At 39.2% G+C, this 14,220-nt stretch overlaps 1 protein-coding gene across 1 annotated transcript in view; it reads right to left on the bottom strand.

Annotated features, from left to right (window-relative positions):
- LOC147335379 (uncharacterized) overlaps positions 1–14,220 on the bottom strand; it is a 41,188-nt gene that overhangs the window by 20,667 nt on the left and 6,301 nt on the right. The window contains exons 5-18 of the mRNA XM_086286056.1: positions 13,927–14,205; positions 11,414–11,692; positions 9,642–9,761; positions 9,520–9,535; positions 9,314–9,369; positions 8,922–8,972; positions 8,784–8,840; positions 8,053–8,112; positions 7,815–7,885; positions 4,912–4,981; positions 3,850–3,885; positions 3,386–3,652; positions 2,447–2,713; positions 2,046–2,324 (exon numbers count right to left, since the gene is read on the bottom strand). Coding sequence (XP_086142182.1) covers positions 2,046–2,324; positions 2,447–2,713; positions 3,386–3,652; positions 3,850–3,885; positions 4,912–4,981; positions 7,815–7,885; positions 8,053–8,112; positions 8,784–8,840; positions 8,922–8,972; positions 9,314–9,369; positions 9,520–9,535; positions 9,642–9,761; positions 11,414–11,692; positions 13,927–14,205 — 1,908 coding nt within the window. The remainder of the gene's footprint in view (positions 1–2,045; positions 2,325–2,446; positions 2,714–3,385; positions 3,653–3,849; positions 3,886–4,911; positions 4,982–7,814; positions 7,886–8,052; positions 8,113–8,783; positions 8,841–8,921; positions 8,973–9,313; positions 9,370–9,519; positions 9,536–9,641; positions 9,762–11,413; positions 11,693–13,926; positions 14,206–14,220) is intronic.

Raw genomic sequence — 14,220 nt, forward strand, 5'->3', positions numbered from 1 at the left:
CGTACCCAGAACCGTTCCCTGTGGGGCCCTCGTACTGCAGACGACCCTGTCCGACACACAGCCCTGAGTTCTTACATACTGTGGTCGGTCGGTGAGGTAGTTCAGTATCCATGTAGTGAGGTCATGGTCCACTTATGTATTCTCCAGCTTGTCTTTTAGAATTGTGGGAAGAATGATGTTAAAGGCAATGGAAGAATCAATCAAAGAACATGATTCTCACAGCGGTCTTCAGGTGAGAGAGGAAATGACGTAGGAGGTGAAAGCACAATAACAGTAATATTCACCACCTCCAAGCCTCCCTACTCCTCGCCACCATCCTAACTCCTAACTCCACCCTAACATCTTTCAGTCAACACCAAACCCATCACATGAACTGACTGCTGGAGCTTCTTGCTCTAAAGAATAAGATTTTATGATAACTTTTTATCGTTCATTTAAGTGTCAGATCAGTGCAACCTTCCTTCCTTCCCTGGTTAGCAGGGCCACTGTCAGTGGATCCTTCCACCCTAACACTAAACTACAGTATGTTATATTTTTATAACATAAAATCCTTACCTTCCTTAGTGAAGTTTTAAGCTCAATCAAAGAATATGTGAAATCTCCAGATTCAACTAAAAGAGTTACACATTTATACATAAATGATCATAATCACAGTTTACACATGTATAATTCACTGCATATACTTCAGCATTTTGTGTGTCATCGTGGTCTTTGACTGATTAATCGAGACAAGCTTCACCTATACAAATCAACTAAATGTTAGATTAATGATTAAAATTTCTATATTTGGATTTGATCATCTTTTAAATAAACTGGCCAGAACGTCACATGCATAACAAAATTAATAAAACTTATTGTGGATAAGGCTGACCTGGGAGAGCAGGAGCATGTTGACCATTTTGAGATTCATCCTGGTTGATCATGTGGTTCGTTGCAGAGCTCTGATTTGTGCTCCCAGTTCTGGTGGGACACATAATGTAGTAAAACTTCAAAGAAACACAGGATGTAATTCTAGTTTGATAAAATGGGAGAGGGGAGATTTGAACCAACCTCATAAGGAAGGAATCTGTAAAAAAGACAATTGCATTGATTTATTGTATTGTGTCACTGGTGCAGTAATAGTACATGTAGTCTTCATATGTGGTTCTGGATAACTACATCATATTCAGTCTAATATTAGATGGATAATGGTCTCACCCCTTGAATATTTGAAGTAACACAACAGCAGAAGAAGAAGAAAAAGTAAAACTCCACAAATGAGTCCAATGATCAAAGGAGTGAGAAATGATGAGTTTTCAGAGTGTGTAATAAATAACAGGTTCTAATAAGATGCTGTCATGGTTCAGCTCAAAAGGCATGATAATAATAATGGAAGAGGCACAACTTCAGCCAAAAATGACTTCTTTTTTTTTTTAACAATAATTAACTTGTTAGTCAGTGTTGCCATTGTGTCAAGTAAGAAAGCTGAGACACCCAGCTCGCAAGTGCTCCACAGAGACTGTCCATGTTTTCCTAACTTCACAAATTAAAACCAACCTATCAGAACCTGTGCTATTGACACAATCACTTTATTACAGCTCTTTGTCAAATGTACAGACAGTTGTTTTATGAGCTTGTTTAATAGAAAAATGAATATTGTAGTTAGAAATATACACTATACACTTACAAAATGATATGTTCTTTTAGACTTAGAATTAATCTCTTAAAAATACATAGGAGCACACACTGGTTTGTGAAAGTTGTCAAGTTGCACTGCCTCCTTGAGTACAGTGGTTGAGATGGACCATTCTGCCTAATCGCTGTTTATGTATGTGGCTAGAAACCAGCCATATATGCAGAACGGTAAGGGTTGAGGAGAAGAGAACTCTATACCAGCTGAAAGTTCATGACACAAAGTGGTGACAAACTGTCTACAATGAGGCTACTATCAGCTGCAGCTCTTTGTCTGACTAACAATGTAACATGCTTTGTAGACCATTGAATTCATCCTGTGCTGACCATGATGACATTTGTCAAATGGAGATCACACAACAAACATGACTTACTTGATGCTGACAATGTGAAGGCTTCACTCCACTCTGTTGAAGAATATGAGTCATCTCTGCGTCGACTCTTACACATGTAGTCTCCACTGCTGGACTCAGAAACTGTGAATGTCACATCATTATTGTGTGTCCACTGTGTGGGTGTCCTGGGTCCTCTCCATTCATACTCCCACTCAGTGGTTTCACCTCCTTCCTGCACCTCACATGTCAGAGTGATCGTCTCACCTCTGAATATCTGAGGCCAGTTGGGTCGTTGTTTTACAACAACTTTATTGGAAACTGTTCACACATATTAACAGTTGAGATACAAATAGAAACAAGAAATCAACACATAAAACTTATCATTGTACGTTTGATAATCATGAGTGAATGTATATTTCAAACTAAATGACTGAACTCACAGGTTATCTCAATGGTGACATCATCACTTATATCAGTGTAGTAAACTGGGTTTCCTCTTGTTCCTCTGCAGCTGTAGATTCCTCCTTCAGATACTCTGATATCTCTGTTTTGTTGATCTCTGATTTTACCTTCAGCGGTTCTTTGTGTTCGTCTGAACCACTCATATTTCCATCCATCAGAGCTCTGCACAGAGCAGGTCAGTGTCACACTGCCCCCTACTGGTATGATTGTTGTTGCTGCTATCAGTGTGGTCTTGGGATTATCTTCTGTTACGGCAAACCAGAAAAAACTAAATCAGGTTTTTTTTTCTCTTTCTCTCCAATTACAGAATCATCCATCCACTCTCTTCTGCTTATACAATTCACGGTCAACCCACGCAGACATTGGGACACTATTCAAATTACACACAGAAAGGCCCTAGTACCCAGAACCTTCATCTTGTGAGGCAACATTGCTGACAACTGTTTTGACCATGCTGCCTGCAATTGGAAAAAATATTCTCAGTCTCTGGCTCAATATGGGATTACTGTGACAATTATTCAATTTAAAAATCTCTAAATCAGCAGTGTAACAGTTTTTCAGTTGACCTGACAAAGTCACACTGAATGTAAACTAATACAGTTACATTCACTGCTAAAGGAAACACAATGATGGTTGAAGAGGCATCTGTCTGATTTCAGTCAGCACAATTTCTGTAAAGCTTCTGATGTTTCTTTTTTCTCTCTCTTTTAAGTGAAATTTTATCTGTAATTGATATTATTACACATTAAAACACACACCTTTAGTAATGGTAGATTACAGAGTCTGTCACAATTTTAGCATTGCTTATAATGTAAAAAAGGTAAAATACAGTAATGTAAGTCCAGTAATTTATAATAAATAAGTATTTGCAAAGAAATCATACAAATATGTAGTGGTGATGTTCATTAAAGATTTACCTAAAACAATTACAGAGACAGTATTACTGTTCTTTGTATAATGTGAATTCTTCCTGCGACCAGAGCACTGATATTCACCACTTTGACCTGCAAATTGAATTTCAAAAAGGTGGATTTTGTTCAGGTTGTAGGGAACAAAGTCTCGACCATCCTTGTTGATTTTGTATTCCCAGTCAGTGTCTTCTCCTTCATTCATGTCACATATGAACATAGCAAATTCTTGGATGAGAAAACTGGACCATCTGGGTTCAATATTTAGCACAGCATCTAGATTCAAACACAGAAGAAATGTAAAAGATGTTTATGTAGGATGTAGGGTCTGCATGTTCATAAAATAAGAATTATGCCGAGAATTAAAAAAATAAAAACAGAATGGAAATAACTTAAGAATGATGCAGTATGTCAAAATTAACCTTTGCTATAGAAATTATTAAAAAAATGAAAACAAAAAACTGTTCAGTCACCTTGAGCATGTCCAGTGCACAGGAGCGTACAGAGCACTACAATAAAGACAGATACTTAAGACATTATCAAACTAAAGACACTCAAATATTGCATAAATAAAACAGTGCTGATAATGACCCACAGCTTTTTTTACATCTTGGCTCATGTGATGAGGCACATGATCCAAAGTGAGTTAACGACCTCCTTAAGCTGGGCTTGCATCGTGCGATTTTTGGCCCATTTTGAGCCGATTTTTTAATCGTACGACCGTTTAGGTGATCGGCCCGATTTTGGCCTTCATCATGCATCGTGTAGTATACGTGGGGTAACAAGAAGCAATTAACACCTCACGACCAGCTCCCGATCATCAATCGCTTGGTCGGAAGGATTTCAAACCGGTTTGAAATCCTCATGACCGTCGTGAGGATGTCACCGCAGCTGCTCACACTGCGCATGCGCAAACACATAAATGTTGGTGAAAAAGACGGAGCAGCACAGCAGTGCAGCGTGTGATCTGGACACAAGCGATGGAGACACTTGTAGAACTTTGGAAAGCTCATCCGAGCCTTCAAAATTATCACGACCACAACAACCGTGAAAACAGTTGGAGTTACATTGCTGCTCACTCACAGCTGCCTGGTCAATGTTTTTCATTAGCAATTTAGCAAAGTTGATGGTGGTGGTGTGAGTCTGTGTGACTGAAAGACAGAGAGGGAGAGCGACAGAATTTCTGTTATAACCTTAATTTTATGGAGGCACAGTGTGAGCACTCAGGTCGCATCAGAGCATCGGGCCGTATAGTGTGAGACCCTGCATCGTGACCTACGAACTTCTAACCCCTGCGAGTCAATCGTACAGTTTGAGCAGAAGCTGAATAATGCGACTGAAAAAATTGCACAGTGTTTGCCCAGCTTTAAATGAGAACTCCCACCGGGGAGACTCAAATATGGCATAAACAAAACACTCAGGGTTTTACCAGTGGCTACTATGATTGGTACAAATGACTGACGCTCTGTTCTTCTTACTAAAACATGTTTATGGATCAGTATGAATCAAACAATAGAAGTCAGTGATGTACTCACAGAATAGGCCCAGCTCACAGAGCAAAGTGGCTCCCATCCTCACATCCAGCAGTGACACGTCTGAAAACTTCTACAACTTTCTGTAAAGAGAGAGAGTGAAGCAGCAGCACAGCAGATACCAAAGAGCTGTAACATACATCTGCTGATTGCTCTCAGATAAACATGTTAAATACTCTTTGTCATAAACAATTAGTAGCATGTCTTTTTTTCCACAAATGCAGTTTTTACATAAACCACTATTCAAAGCTAAGATTAGCTAACTAACTGAACCAAACCAGATGTAAAAATACCTCTCCAAATAAACAATAAATCAATTTCCATCTAAAATGAGAAAGAAATCTGCCCATGGTGCACTCCACTTAAGACAGCCAGGACATGCTCCAGCCCTCCTGAGACCCAAAGTTTTAACATGGTAAAACATGGATTCATAGACGATTAAAGCATCGTTGACAGATATGTCATACTCACTTATGGTACTGCTCACAGCAGTTGATGGTAATCCATGCACTCTCTTAGACAAAAATCCTGAGCTTCGCTAATGTGATGTATCCTATTACTCCACTGCAAACTCTTTTATAATACAATTCTGATTTGGTCATAAGATCTCCTACAGGAAGTGACTGAGGTTGAGAAAAATAAATACAGTGTCCTTAACGGAGTTAGAAGAACAGAAGATTTCTGAAAAGATTCAAACATACAGCTCTGCTATCACTTCCAACATAAATGAAGATGGGAAACTAAACAGCAGTGACATTTGTAAGGTTACTGAAGTTGGGTTAGGTGGTAGCCCACACCCCCCGCGCACACGAACGCACGAACACATCCTCCAACCACACACACACATATTTTGCTCCATTGCGGTTTATTTCACACCTCAAACATTTAGTAAACAATTAAGCAAATACAAGTAATCTGCAGGTAGTAGGAAAATAAACTACTAACTCTTTTACGCTGCGTCCACACCTACACGGGTATTTTTGACAACGCAGCTGTTTTGTCCACACGTAAATGGCGTTTGTAATCACCAAAAACTGAAATTTTTTAAAACTCCTTTTTTGCGTTTACGTGTGGACAAGGAATACAGAGTTCGTCATGCAACATCAAAGGTATGTGCCTTTTTTCACATCGCCACGTTATTGTTTACATGAGATGAATTGCTATCAATAAATTTTTCAAAAAATGCCTCTCTGTGCAAAATGGGTTCAAAACATAAACAACTGTTGGATACTGTTTGTCCGTGATTTAGACAGGGGGAACAAATTGTGGCAGGATCAGCCTGATATTATTTGTATCCCGCTGTAACTTTACTGTATAAAGAGCTAACAGCTCCAAAATGTCCAAAGTAGTTAGTCATTACAACAACATGTGTGTGTGAACTAAAAATCAAGAATGTGGGATACTGTTTGTCTGTGATTTGGAGAGCCCAGCGCTGCTCCCGACGCAGGGAAAACCAATTCTACAGGGGAGACCTACCTTGGCACTTGTGCAGGTGAAGCCAAAGGGCAGATATGCTTCACCATATTTTCTAGTCTTTGGCTTAGAATGAAGTTGCTTTGGAAACATATTCAGTTATGCAAGTTATGCAGGCTTGTTTGCACAACAAGGCTAAATAATTATATAAACTTTTCTGAATCTAAATATTGTACTTTGGTAGAATTAAATAATAAGTGTAGTGCAGGTCTATGATGATTTTTAGTGCTACTATGATTCTGGTTCTGTCTTGGTTAAGTCCTCAGTAGTTCTGATTTTGAACTGTTGTAGACCTGTTTTAATTCCGGATCAGTTCTGGGTCTGGTTGAATTGGGGTTTAGTCCTCGTGTCTTGATACAGCCCTGACTTTGTTCTGCCTTGCTGCTTAATTAAAAAACTAGTTTAAGGTGTCCTGCACATGTGAAATATATTTTTTTCCTATGTGAAGTCATTCTTTTTTGAACAAAACTCAAAACAGAGCATATTAATCTTTCAGTCATTTCTACCCCCCCCCCCCCCAAGAAAAAAACAAAAAATCCCACATGCATACTACCCTTTTGGGCTAAGCCCCGGGTGTTTCAAATGTCTGGCTCCGCCTCTGCCACACATAGGAAGGAAGATAGATCAACGAGGAAACAGCACACAGGAGGGAGACATGGCTTAACCTAAATAACGTGAAGAGACAGGGGGACGCAAAACAGAACACACCGATGTCAGACATGGGCCTTCAAAGTAAAACAGGAAACACACTGACTGAACTGAGAGACACCATACCGACAGAGTACAGAGGGCAAACACAGGCAGAGATGACTAGACACTAAACTAAACCTACCCCAACACGATAATAATGATAATAATGATCAGAAAGCACAATTGAAGATCAGAACCTAAACCATAATACACAATAGTACAAAAACACAAGAAACAGAAGATGCTGGGTCAAAAGGACCCAGAACTGTGGCAGTAGCTGATAAACAGTCATGTGTCACGCAACTCTATCTGGTGTGTTGGAGCAAAAAACATGAAGGAGTATAAGTCAACTTGAACAGGTTTCTTTTTCAGCAAACACCACAGAACACTGCAAAGTGAATAATATATCAGGTTTAATAAAGAAATGATTTATATGACACGTAATCAGATAACAAAAACTACTGACAAAAAAAGTTAATCAACTTATAATATTGTTTTAAAAAAGCTTTTTGAAATGAGTCAAATGATACGTATTCAATTCAAGGTAACAGAAAAACATACTTAAAGAAATAAATAAATGAATAAGTGCTTATGCTAACGTGAAAACAGATCCTAATCTCAACGCTTGCCATCACTTTATAATAAAGCTCTATTTTAATAATACAGTCCATTAGCTTTTTTCCCCCACAATGATCTCTTCAATTCAGATTTGGGACCGAATCTACTTGCTTGAAAACTTATTGAAGGTACTCATTACCAAGAGCTGTTTGTGGCTTGATTTCAGAGTAAACGTCTTCATCAGTTGCTGCAGGAGCTGGATTTTCATACAAATAAAGACATCATTAGTCAAAGTTAATTGCCAGTAACCTCTTACTTACATACGACAGCTGTTCGTTTTTATACAGTTTTCTTTGATCTGTAAAAAAAATTGTAAATGAGACAGAAAGAGAAATAAATTATTGATTGTATTACTTTACTTACATTTGTCTCTCTTGGATTTAGCTTTATTGTAGTAGACCTGTGTGTAGAACTGGCTGTCATCTAAAAGAGGATGGACAGATGCTCAGCATAAACAAAGGGTGGAACGATTTTTCTGTCAGTCAACACCAAACTTATCACATGAACTGACTGAAGGAGGTTCTCGCTCTATTAAAAGGTGAGATTTCCTGATGACCCCTTGCTGTCATGTTTAAAAATCTGTTTCTTTCTCTGCTGCTGTTAGCTCTCATTTCAGTGTCAGAGAAGCTCAACCCTCCTCCACCCGTGCAGAGGATTACAGATTACTGCTGTCTTCATATTCCTTCTGATTCTGGGAGACACAGCAAACCTTCTGGCAACAGCAAGTGTGGACGATCCATCCTGAAGGAGCTGGTCTACCTATCCAACTAGAATGGGATGCAGGTACTGTTGTCATTTTTGGGCTTGCCATTTTGTTGCCTCTCCAGTGAACCTGCTGTCACTTTTAGCAGGTCATATGGAGTCACCATGGTTTATGCTTCCTAACTGGATGTATTTATGCCTCTTAAATTTAACTGGCTTTTGTTTTATTTATTTATTTTTGAGGAATGCACATGACAAGCAGACAGCATGTTTCTTCGTCTCTGTTAGAAGGCTCATATGAATGAATGATTTTAAATTTAATATAGATACTACTGTCCTATGAAAACATCTAATCTACTGTATTTCATGTTTTTATAACATCAAATTCTTACCTTTCATTGTGAAGTTTTTTAACTCAATCAAAGAATATGTGAAATCCCCAGATTCAGCTGGAACAGAGTTACATAGTCATACATAAATAAACATCACACAGACTCTATATACCTTATTGCCTTATTTATGTACTTTACCATTTTGTGTGTCGTCGCAGTCTTTGATTGATTCATAGAAACAAGCATCATCTACAAAATCAAGGCTGATGTTAAAATAACTAAAAAAATTTAAAAAAACATAAAAAATACTGATACTCAAAGCCATGTAAATATATTAAATGTGGTTACAACATTACAAACAGCAAATGCATAGCATTTTTACATCACTATAAACTTTCCAAAGAACATTTAAAAAGAATAAAGAAAACAAAAATGAAATGACAATTTCTGGGTAGATGATCAGATACATATACAAATTTTAATTATTAACCACTATAGTATGTGGATAGCATCCACTTCCTTATTTAGTACATTTGTTACATATTTACATTACAGACCAACAGCAACAATAATAGCAAACAAAGGCTGACCTTGGAGAGGAGAACTGTTTTGTCTCTCAATTTCATTCTGATTTGTGTTCTGAGTCCTGGTGGAACATAAGGTGAAGTAAAACAGTAGATTATTATTATTATTATTATTATTATTATTATTATTATTATTATTATTATTATTATTATTTAAGAAACACAGGATTTAATTCTTGTATGCTAAAAAGAGAAGTGAAATGTGAACCAACCTGACAAAGAATGAATCTGTAAAAAAAGACAATTACTTTTTTTAGTGTTGTAACACTACATGCAGCTTTTTAAACACATCATAGATCATATTCAATCTAATACCAGAAGAAAATGGTCTCACCCTTTGACCGCTTGAAGACATACAACAACAGAAGAAGAAGAAGAAGAATCAGTAAAATTCCACAAAGGAGTCCAACAATCAACCAGGTGAGAAATGAAGATCGTTCAGGCTCAGGTACTGCTGTAATAAATAATATACCCTAATTAGATTATTATGATGTGAATCACCACCACAATTTACATAGGGAGTTTACAAAACATGTCAGCTATATTACAATGTTCTTAATAATAACTGATAATTGCACCTTTTATTGCAATCTGTGGTGGGGTTTTTTTTCCTGCTTTATTTGTCATCAATTCATATTCCCATTCACTGTCTTCTTTGTCGATCTTATACTTTTCATATATACACTCAACAAAAAAATAAACGCAACACCTTTGTTACTGCTCCCATTCCCCATGGGATGGACGTAGAGACCTAAAATTCATTCCAGATACACAATATAACCATGTGGTCACAAATCAGTCCAAATGTGTGGTAGTGGGCACATCTGCTATATTGAGATAATCCATCCCACCTCACAGATGTGCCACATCAGGATGCTGATCTGACATCATGAGTAGTGCACAGGTGTACCTCAGACTGCCCACAACAAAAGGCCACCCTGGAATGTGCAGTTTTGTCTCACAGCAAAATGCCACAGATGCCACAAGCAATGAGGGAGCGTGCAACTGGCATGCTGACAGCAGGAATGTCAACCAGATCTGTCGCCCGTGCATTGAATGTTCATTTCTCAACCATAAGCCGTCTCCACAGGCGTTTCAGAGAATATGGCAGCACATCCAACCGGCCTCACAACCGCAGACCTCGTGTAACCACACCAGCCCAGGACCTCCACATCCAGCAGGTTCACCTCCAAGATCGTCTGAGACCAGCCACCCAGACAGCTGCTGGAACAATTGGTTTGCACAACCAAACAATTTCTGCACAAACTGTCAGAAACCGTCTCAGGGACGCTCAACTGCATGCACGTCGTCCTCATCGGGGTCTTGACCTGACTCCAGCTCGTCGCCGTAACAGACTTGTGTGGGCAAATGCTCACATTCGATGGCGTCTGGCACGTTGGAGAGGTGTGCGCTTCACGGATGAATCATGGTTCACATTGTTCAGGGCAGATGGCAGCTGAGAATGTCCCAGTTCTTGCATGGCCAGCATACTCACCGGACATGTCACCCATTGAGCATGTTCGGGATGTGCTTGACCGGCGTATACGACAGCGTGTACCAGTTCCCACGAATATCCAACAACCTCGCACAGCCATTGACGTGGAGTGGACCAACATTCCACAGGCCACAATTGACAATCTGATAGACTCCATGCGACGATGTGTTGCACTGCATGAGGCAAATGGTGGTCACACCAGATACTGACCGGTTCTGGGTCCCCAGACCCCCAATAGCGCAAAAAACTGCACATTCCAGGGTGGCCTTTTGTTGTGGGCAGTCTGAGGTACACCTGTGCACTACTCATGATGTCAGATCAGCATCCTGATGTGGCACACCTGTGAGGTGGGATGGATTATCTCAATATGGCAGATGTGCCCACTACCACACATTTGGACTGATTTGTGACCACTGTTTGGGAGGGATGGTTATATTGTGTATCTGGAATGAATTTTAGGTCTCTACGTCCATCCCATGGGGAATGGGAGCAGTAACAAAGGTGTTGCGTTTATATTTTTGTTGAGTGTATATAAATGACTAATGACAATATTGATTTCCACATTCTTTATTCCTGGAATATTCACTCTTTGATAGTGATGGAAAACTCACCCTTTTTATCAATCCTGACTGACTGGCTGTCCTCTGTGTAGTAAACTGGGTTTCCTCTTCCTCCTCTGCACCTGTAGAGTCCTTCCTGTGAGACACTGATTTGTCCATTTGGGTAGAAAACTCCATCTTGTATGATCAGAGGTTCAGATGAGTTCTCATCTCTGTACCAGTAGTATTTCCATCCAGATGATGATGATGAGTTCACAGAGCAGGTCAGGGTCACATTTCCTCCTACTGGGATGTTTCTCATATCAGATGTTATTTGGGACTTTGGTTGATCTGCTGTTGAGTTAAGATAGAAAAAGAAAAAAAGTAAATATATTATACTGTACACAAAGGTCAGGATCTACACTGTACTAATGTTACAAGCCTTCATTTCCCCTCTTGTCCACCTCTGCTTCAGTTTCCAAAAACAAATACAAGGAAAAGAGACCAAACTGAAATGGTACGAGCACATCACATTTTTATCACCCAACATTGTAAAAGCAGTGTTTCCCCTTTCCTACTCCATGTATAAAAAAATACTTTTACTTTTTTTGTGTGATTCTTTGTAGGTCCCACTGCAACAACAAATTCGTGAGATAACCCAACAAGTGTTAGTAAGCTTAGTCTCAGATGTCAGACCACTCAGGAGGAGATGAACATGCTTTACAGAGAAACCAGCCATCTTCCCATGTCATAAAAAAAATCCCTTTTTAGTTTGGAAAAAAAGGCTCAAAACTCACAAATTACTGTTCATTAACTCAATAAACTCCTGGTCCAAACTTAATAAATAAATTCTAAAAATGTTCACAACACTTGGCTCTGTAAATGATGATCAATGTCACCAAATCATTATACATAGTTCTAGGATGTCTCATCCCACCTTAATCCAGCTGAACAAGGGAAATAGACTACTGATTATAGCTCTATCAGTCACCATGGCAACAAGTAAAAAATGAGTAAATTATTAGTAAGGAAAATTTTGACATCTCCTCCTGAAATATTACAACAACAAACCTACATCCATATGCTCTTTAACCTCCTACAAAACTTATTTTCTTCTTTTTACATTTTTTTCTCACTCGGCACGCCCAGCTGTGAGCCCTTTCTGTGGGTGCATAGACAGTGCACAGGCTACAACCTCCTCCATGCATCTGAACTCACGCACAAGGCTCAGATTATGTCCACTCTGGTTTTACTTCCATACCAATGGGTTCAGATTGTAGTAATGACTGGGTGTCAAGCTAAATCTGGCAACCTAATCATTTTTCCCCTCTTTATTTATGTTAATATTGCACTCAAGTGATGGAGCAGCAGGTCAGCATTGCGGTGACATCATTAGCCGTGTGCAGATCCAAACTCAGCACCAGGTCCTAAAGTCAAACGAACACTGTCGCATCACTGAGAGTTACAAACTGTCTAAATTCTTTCATCTTTAATAAAATGATCAGTGTTGTTGCTCTACCAGGTGTAACGATTAAATTTGACATCCAGGCATTCATGAAAACAGAATTTATGAAATTTAACAGAGTCAGAAGCTAGCAGGAAGTTACCTAAGGTGGTAACATGGTATAAAGATGATATACCATGTTCTGACTGAGGGAATTCTGAAAAATTCAAAGTACAGCTCTGCTATCACTTCCGACCTCAATAAAAACAGGGAACTAAACAGCAGTGATGTTTTTAGGGTTACTGAAGAGGCTAGCTGGTATATTTTGAAGTGACACGGGGTGACTAGCTACACATCTACGTATAGCATAATATAAACACATTAGCACAGTTAAGCTGGAGGATGAACACTAATTTTTTTCAAGTTGATAAAAGTTAACGTGGGGGTTCCCAATGGTTAGGGACAAATGCAATGGTATGGCAGGATGCTGTAAACAGAACAAACTTAAGTCAGGGGAACAACTGAGATAATCCATCCAAAATACAAGGTTAGTCATTAACGCAGAGCTTCCCAAAGTGTGGGGCCCGGCCCCTGGGGGGGTGCACTGCTAGCATAATGGACAGGTTTTTTGACGGGGCGCCCACACAAACGCAAAGCAGGAGATGCAGCATTTTTCTTGTGAAACAAAGGGGGTTGCGAAAAAAGTTTGGAAACCACTGCATTAACATACTGCTGTATGGGCTCTAGGTGCATCGTAAGGTTTTCAAAACTGAGTTTTAAAATGAATAGTTCTAATAAAAAGCGAGGCAGACTGACAGTGATAACTGACTTTTTTGGGGGTTTTGTTCAGATTAAATAGAACAAGATACAAAGCATTAAAACATGTTAAAGACACAACAGCCTTAATAAATGAAGAGTAATTTGGACCCGGAAGCAGGGTTCATCACATCCTCACTTAAAGACTGGATACCAGTTGAAAGTTGATGACAAAGTGGTGACAAACTGTCTACAATGAGGCAACTATCAGGTGCAGCTCTTTGTCTGACTAACAATGTAACATGCTTTGTAGACCATTGAATTCATCCTGTGCTGACCATTATGACATTTGTCAAATGGAGATCACACAACAAACATGACTTACTTGATGCTGACAATGTGAAGGCTTCACTCCACTCTGTTGAAGAATATGAGTCATCTCTGCATCGACTCTTACACATGTAGTCTCCACTGCTGGACTCAGAAACTCTGAATGTCACATCATTATTGTGTGTCCACTGTGTGGGTGTCCTGGGTCCTCTCCATTCATACCACCACTCAGTGGTTTCACCTCCTTCCTGCACCTCACATGTCAGAGTGATCGTCTCACCTCTGAATATCTGAGGCCAGTTGGGTTGTTGTTTTACAACAACTTTATTGGAAACTGTTTACACATATT

Source organism: Aulonocara sp. 'chitande type north' Nkhata Bay, linkage group LG3 (genome assembly GCF_057382095.1).
Source record: "Aulonocara sp. 'chitande type north' Nkhata Bay isolate Kocher_YH1m ecotype deep benthic linkage group LG3, A_spYH_male_GT1.1, whole genome shotgun sequence".
Classification (NCBI taxonomy): Eukaryota; Metazoa; Chordata; class Actinopteri; order Cichliformes; family Cichlidae; genus Aulonocara; species Aulonocara sp. 'chitande type north' Nkhata Bay.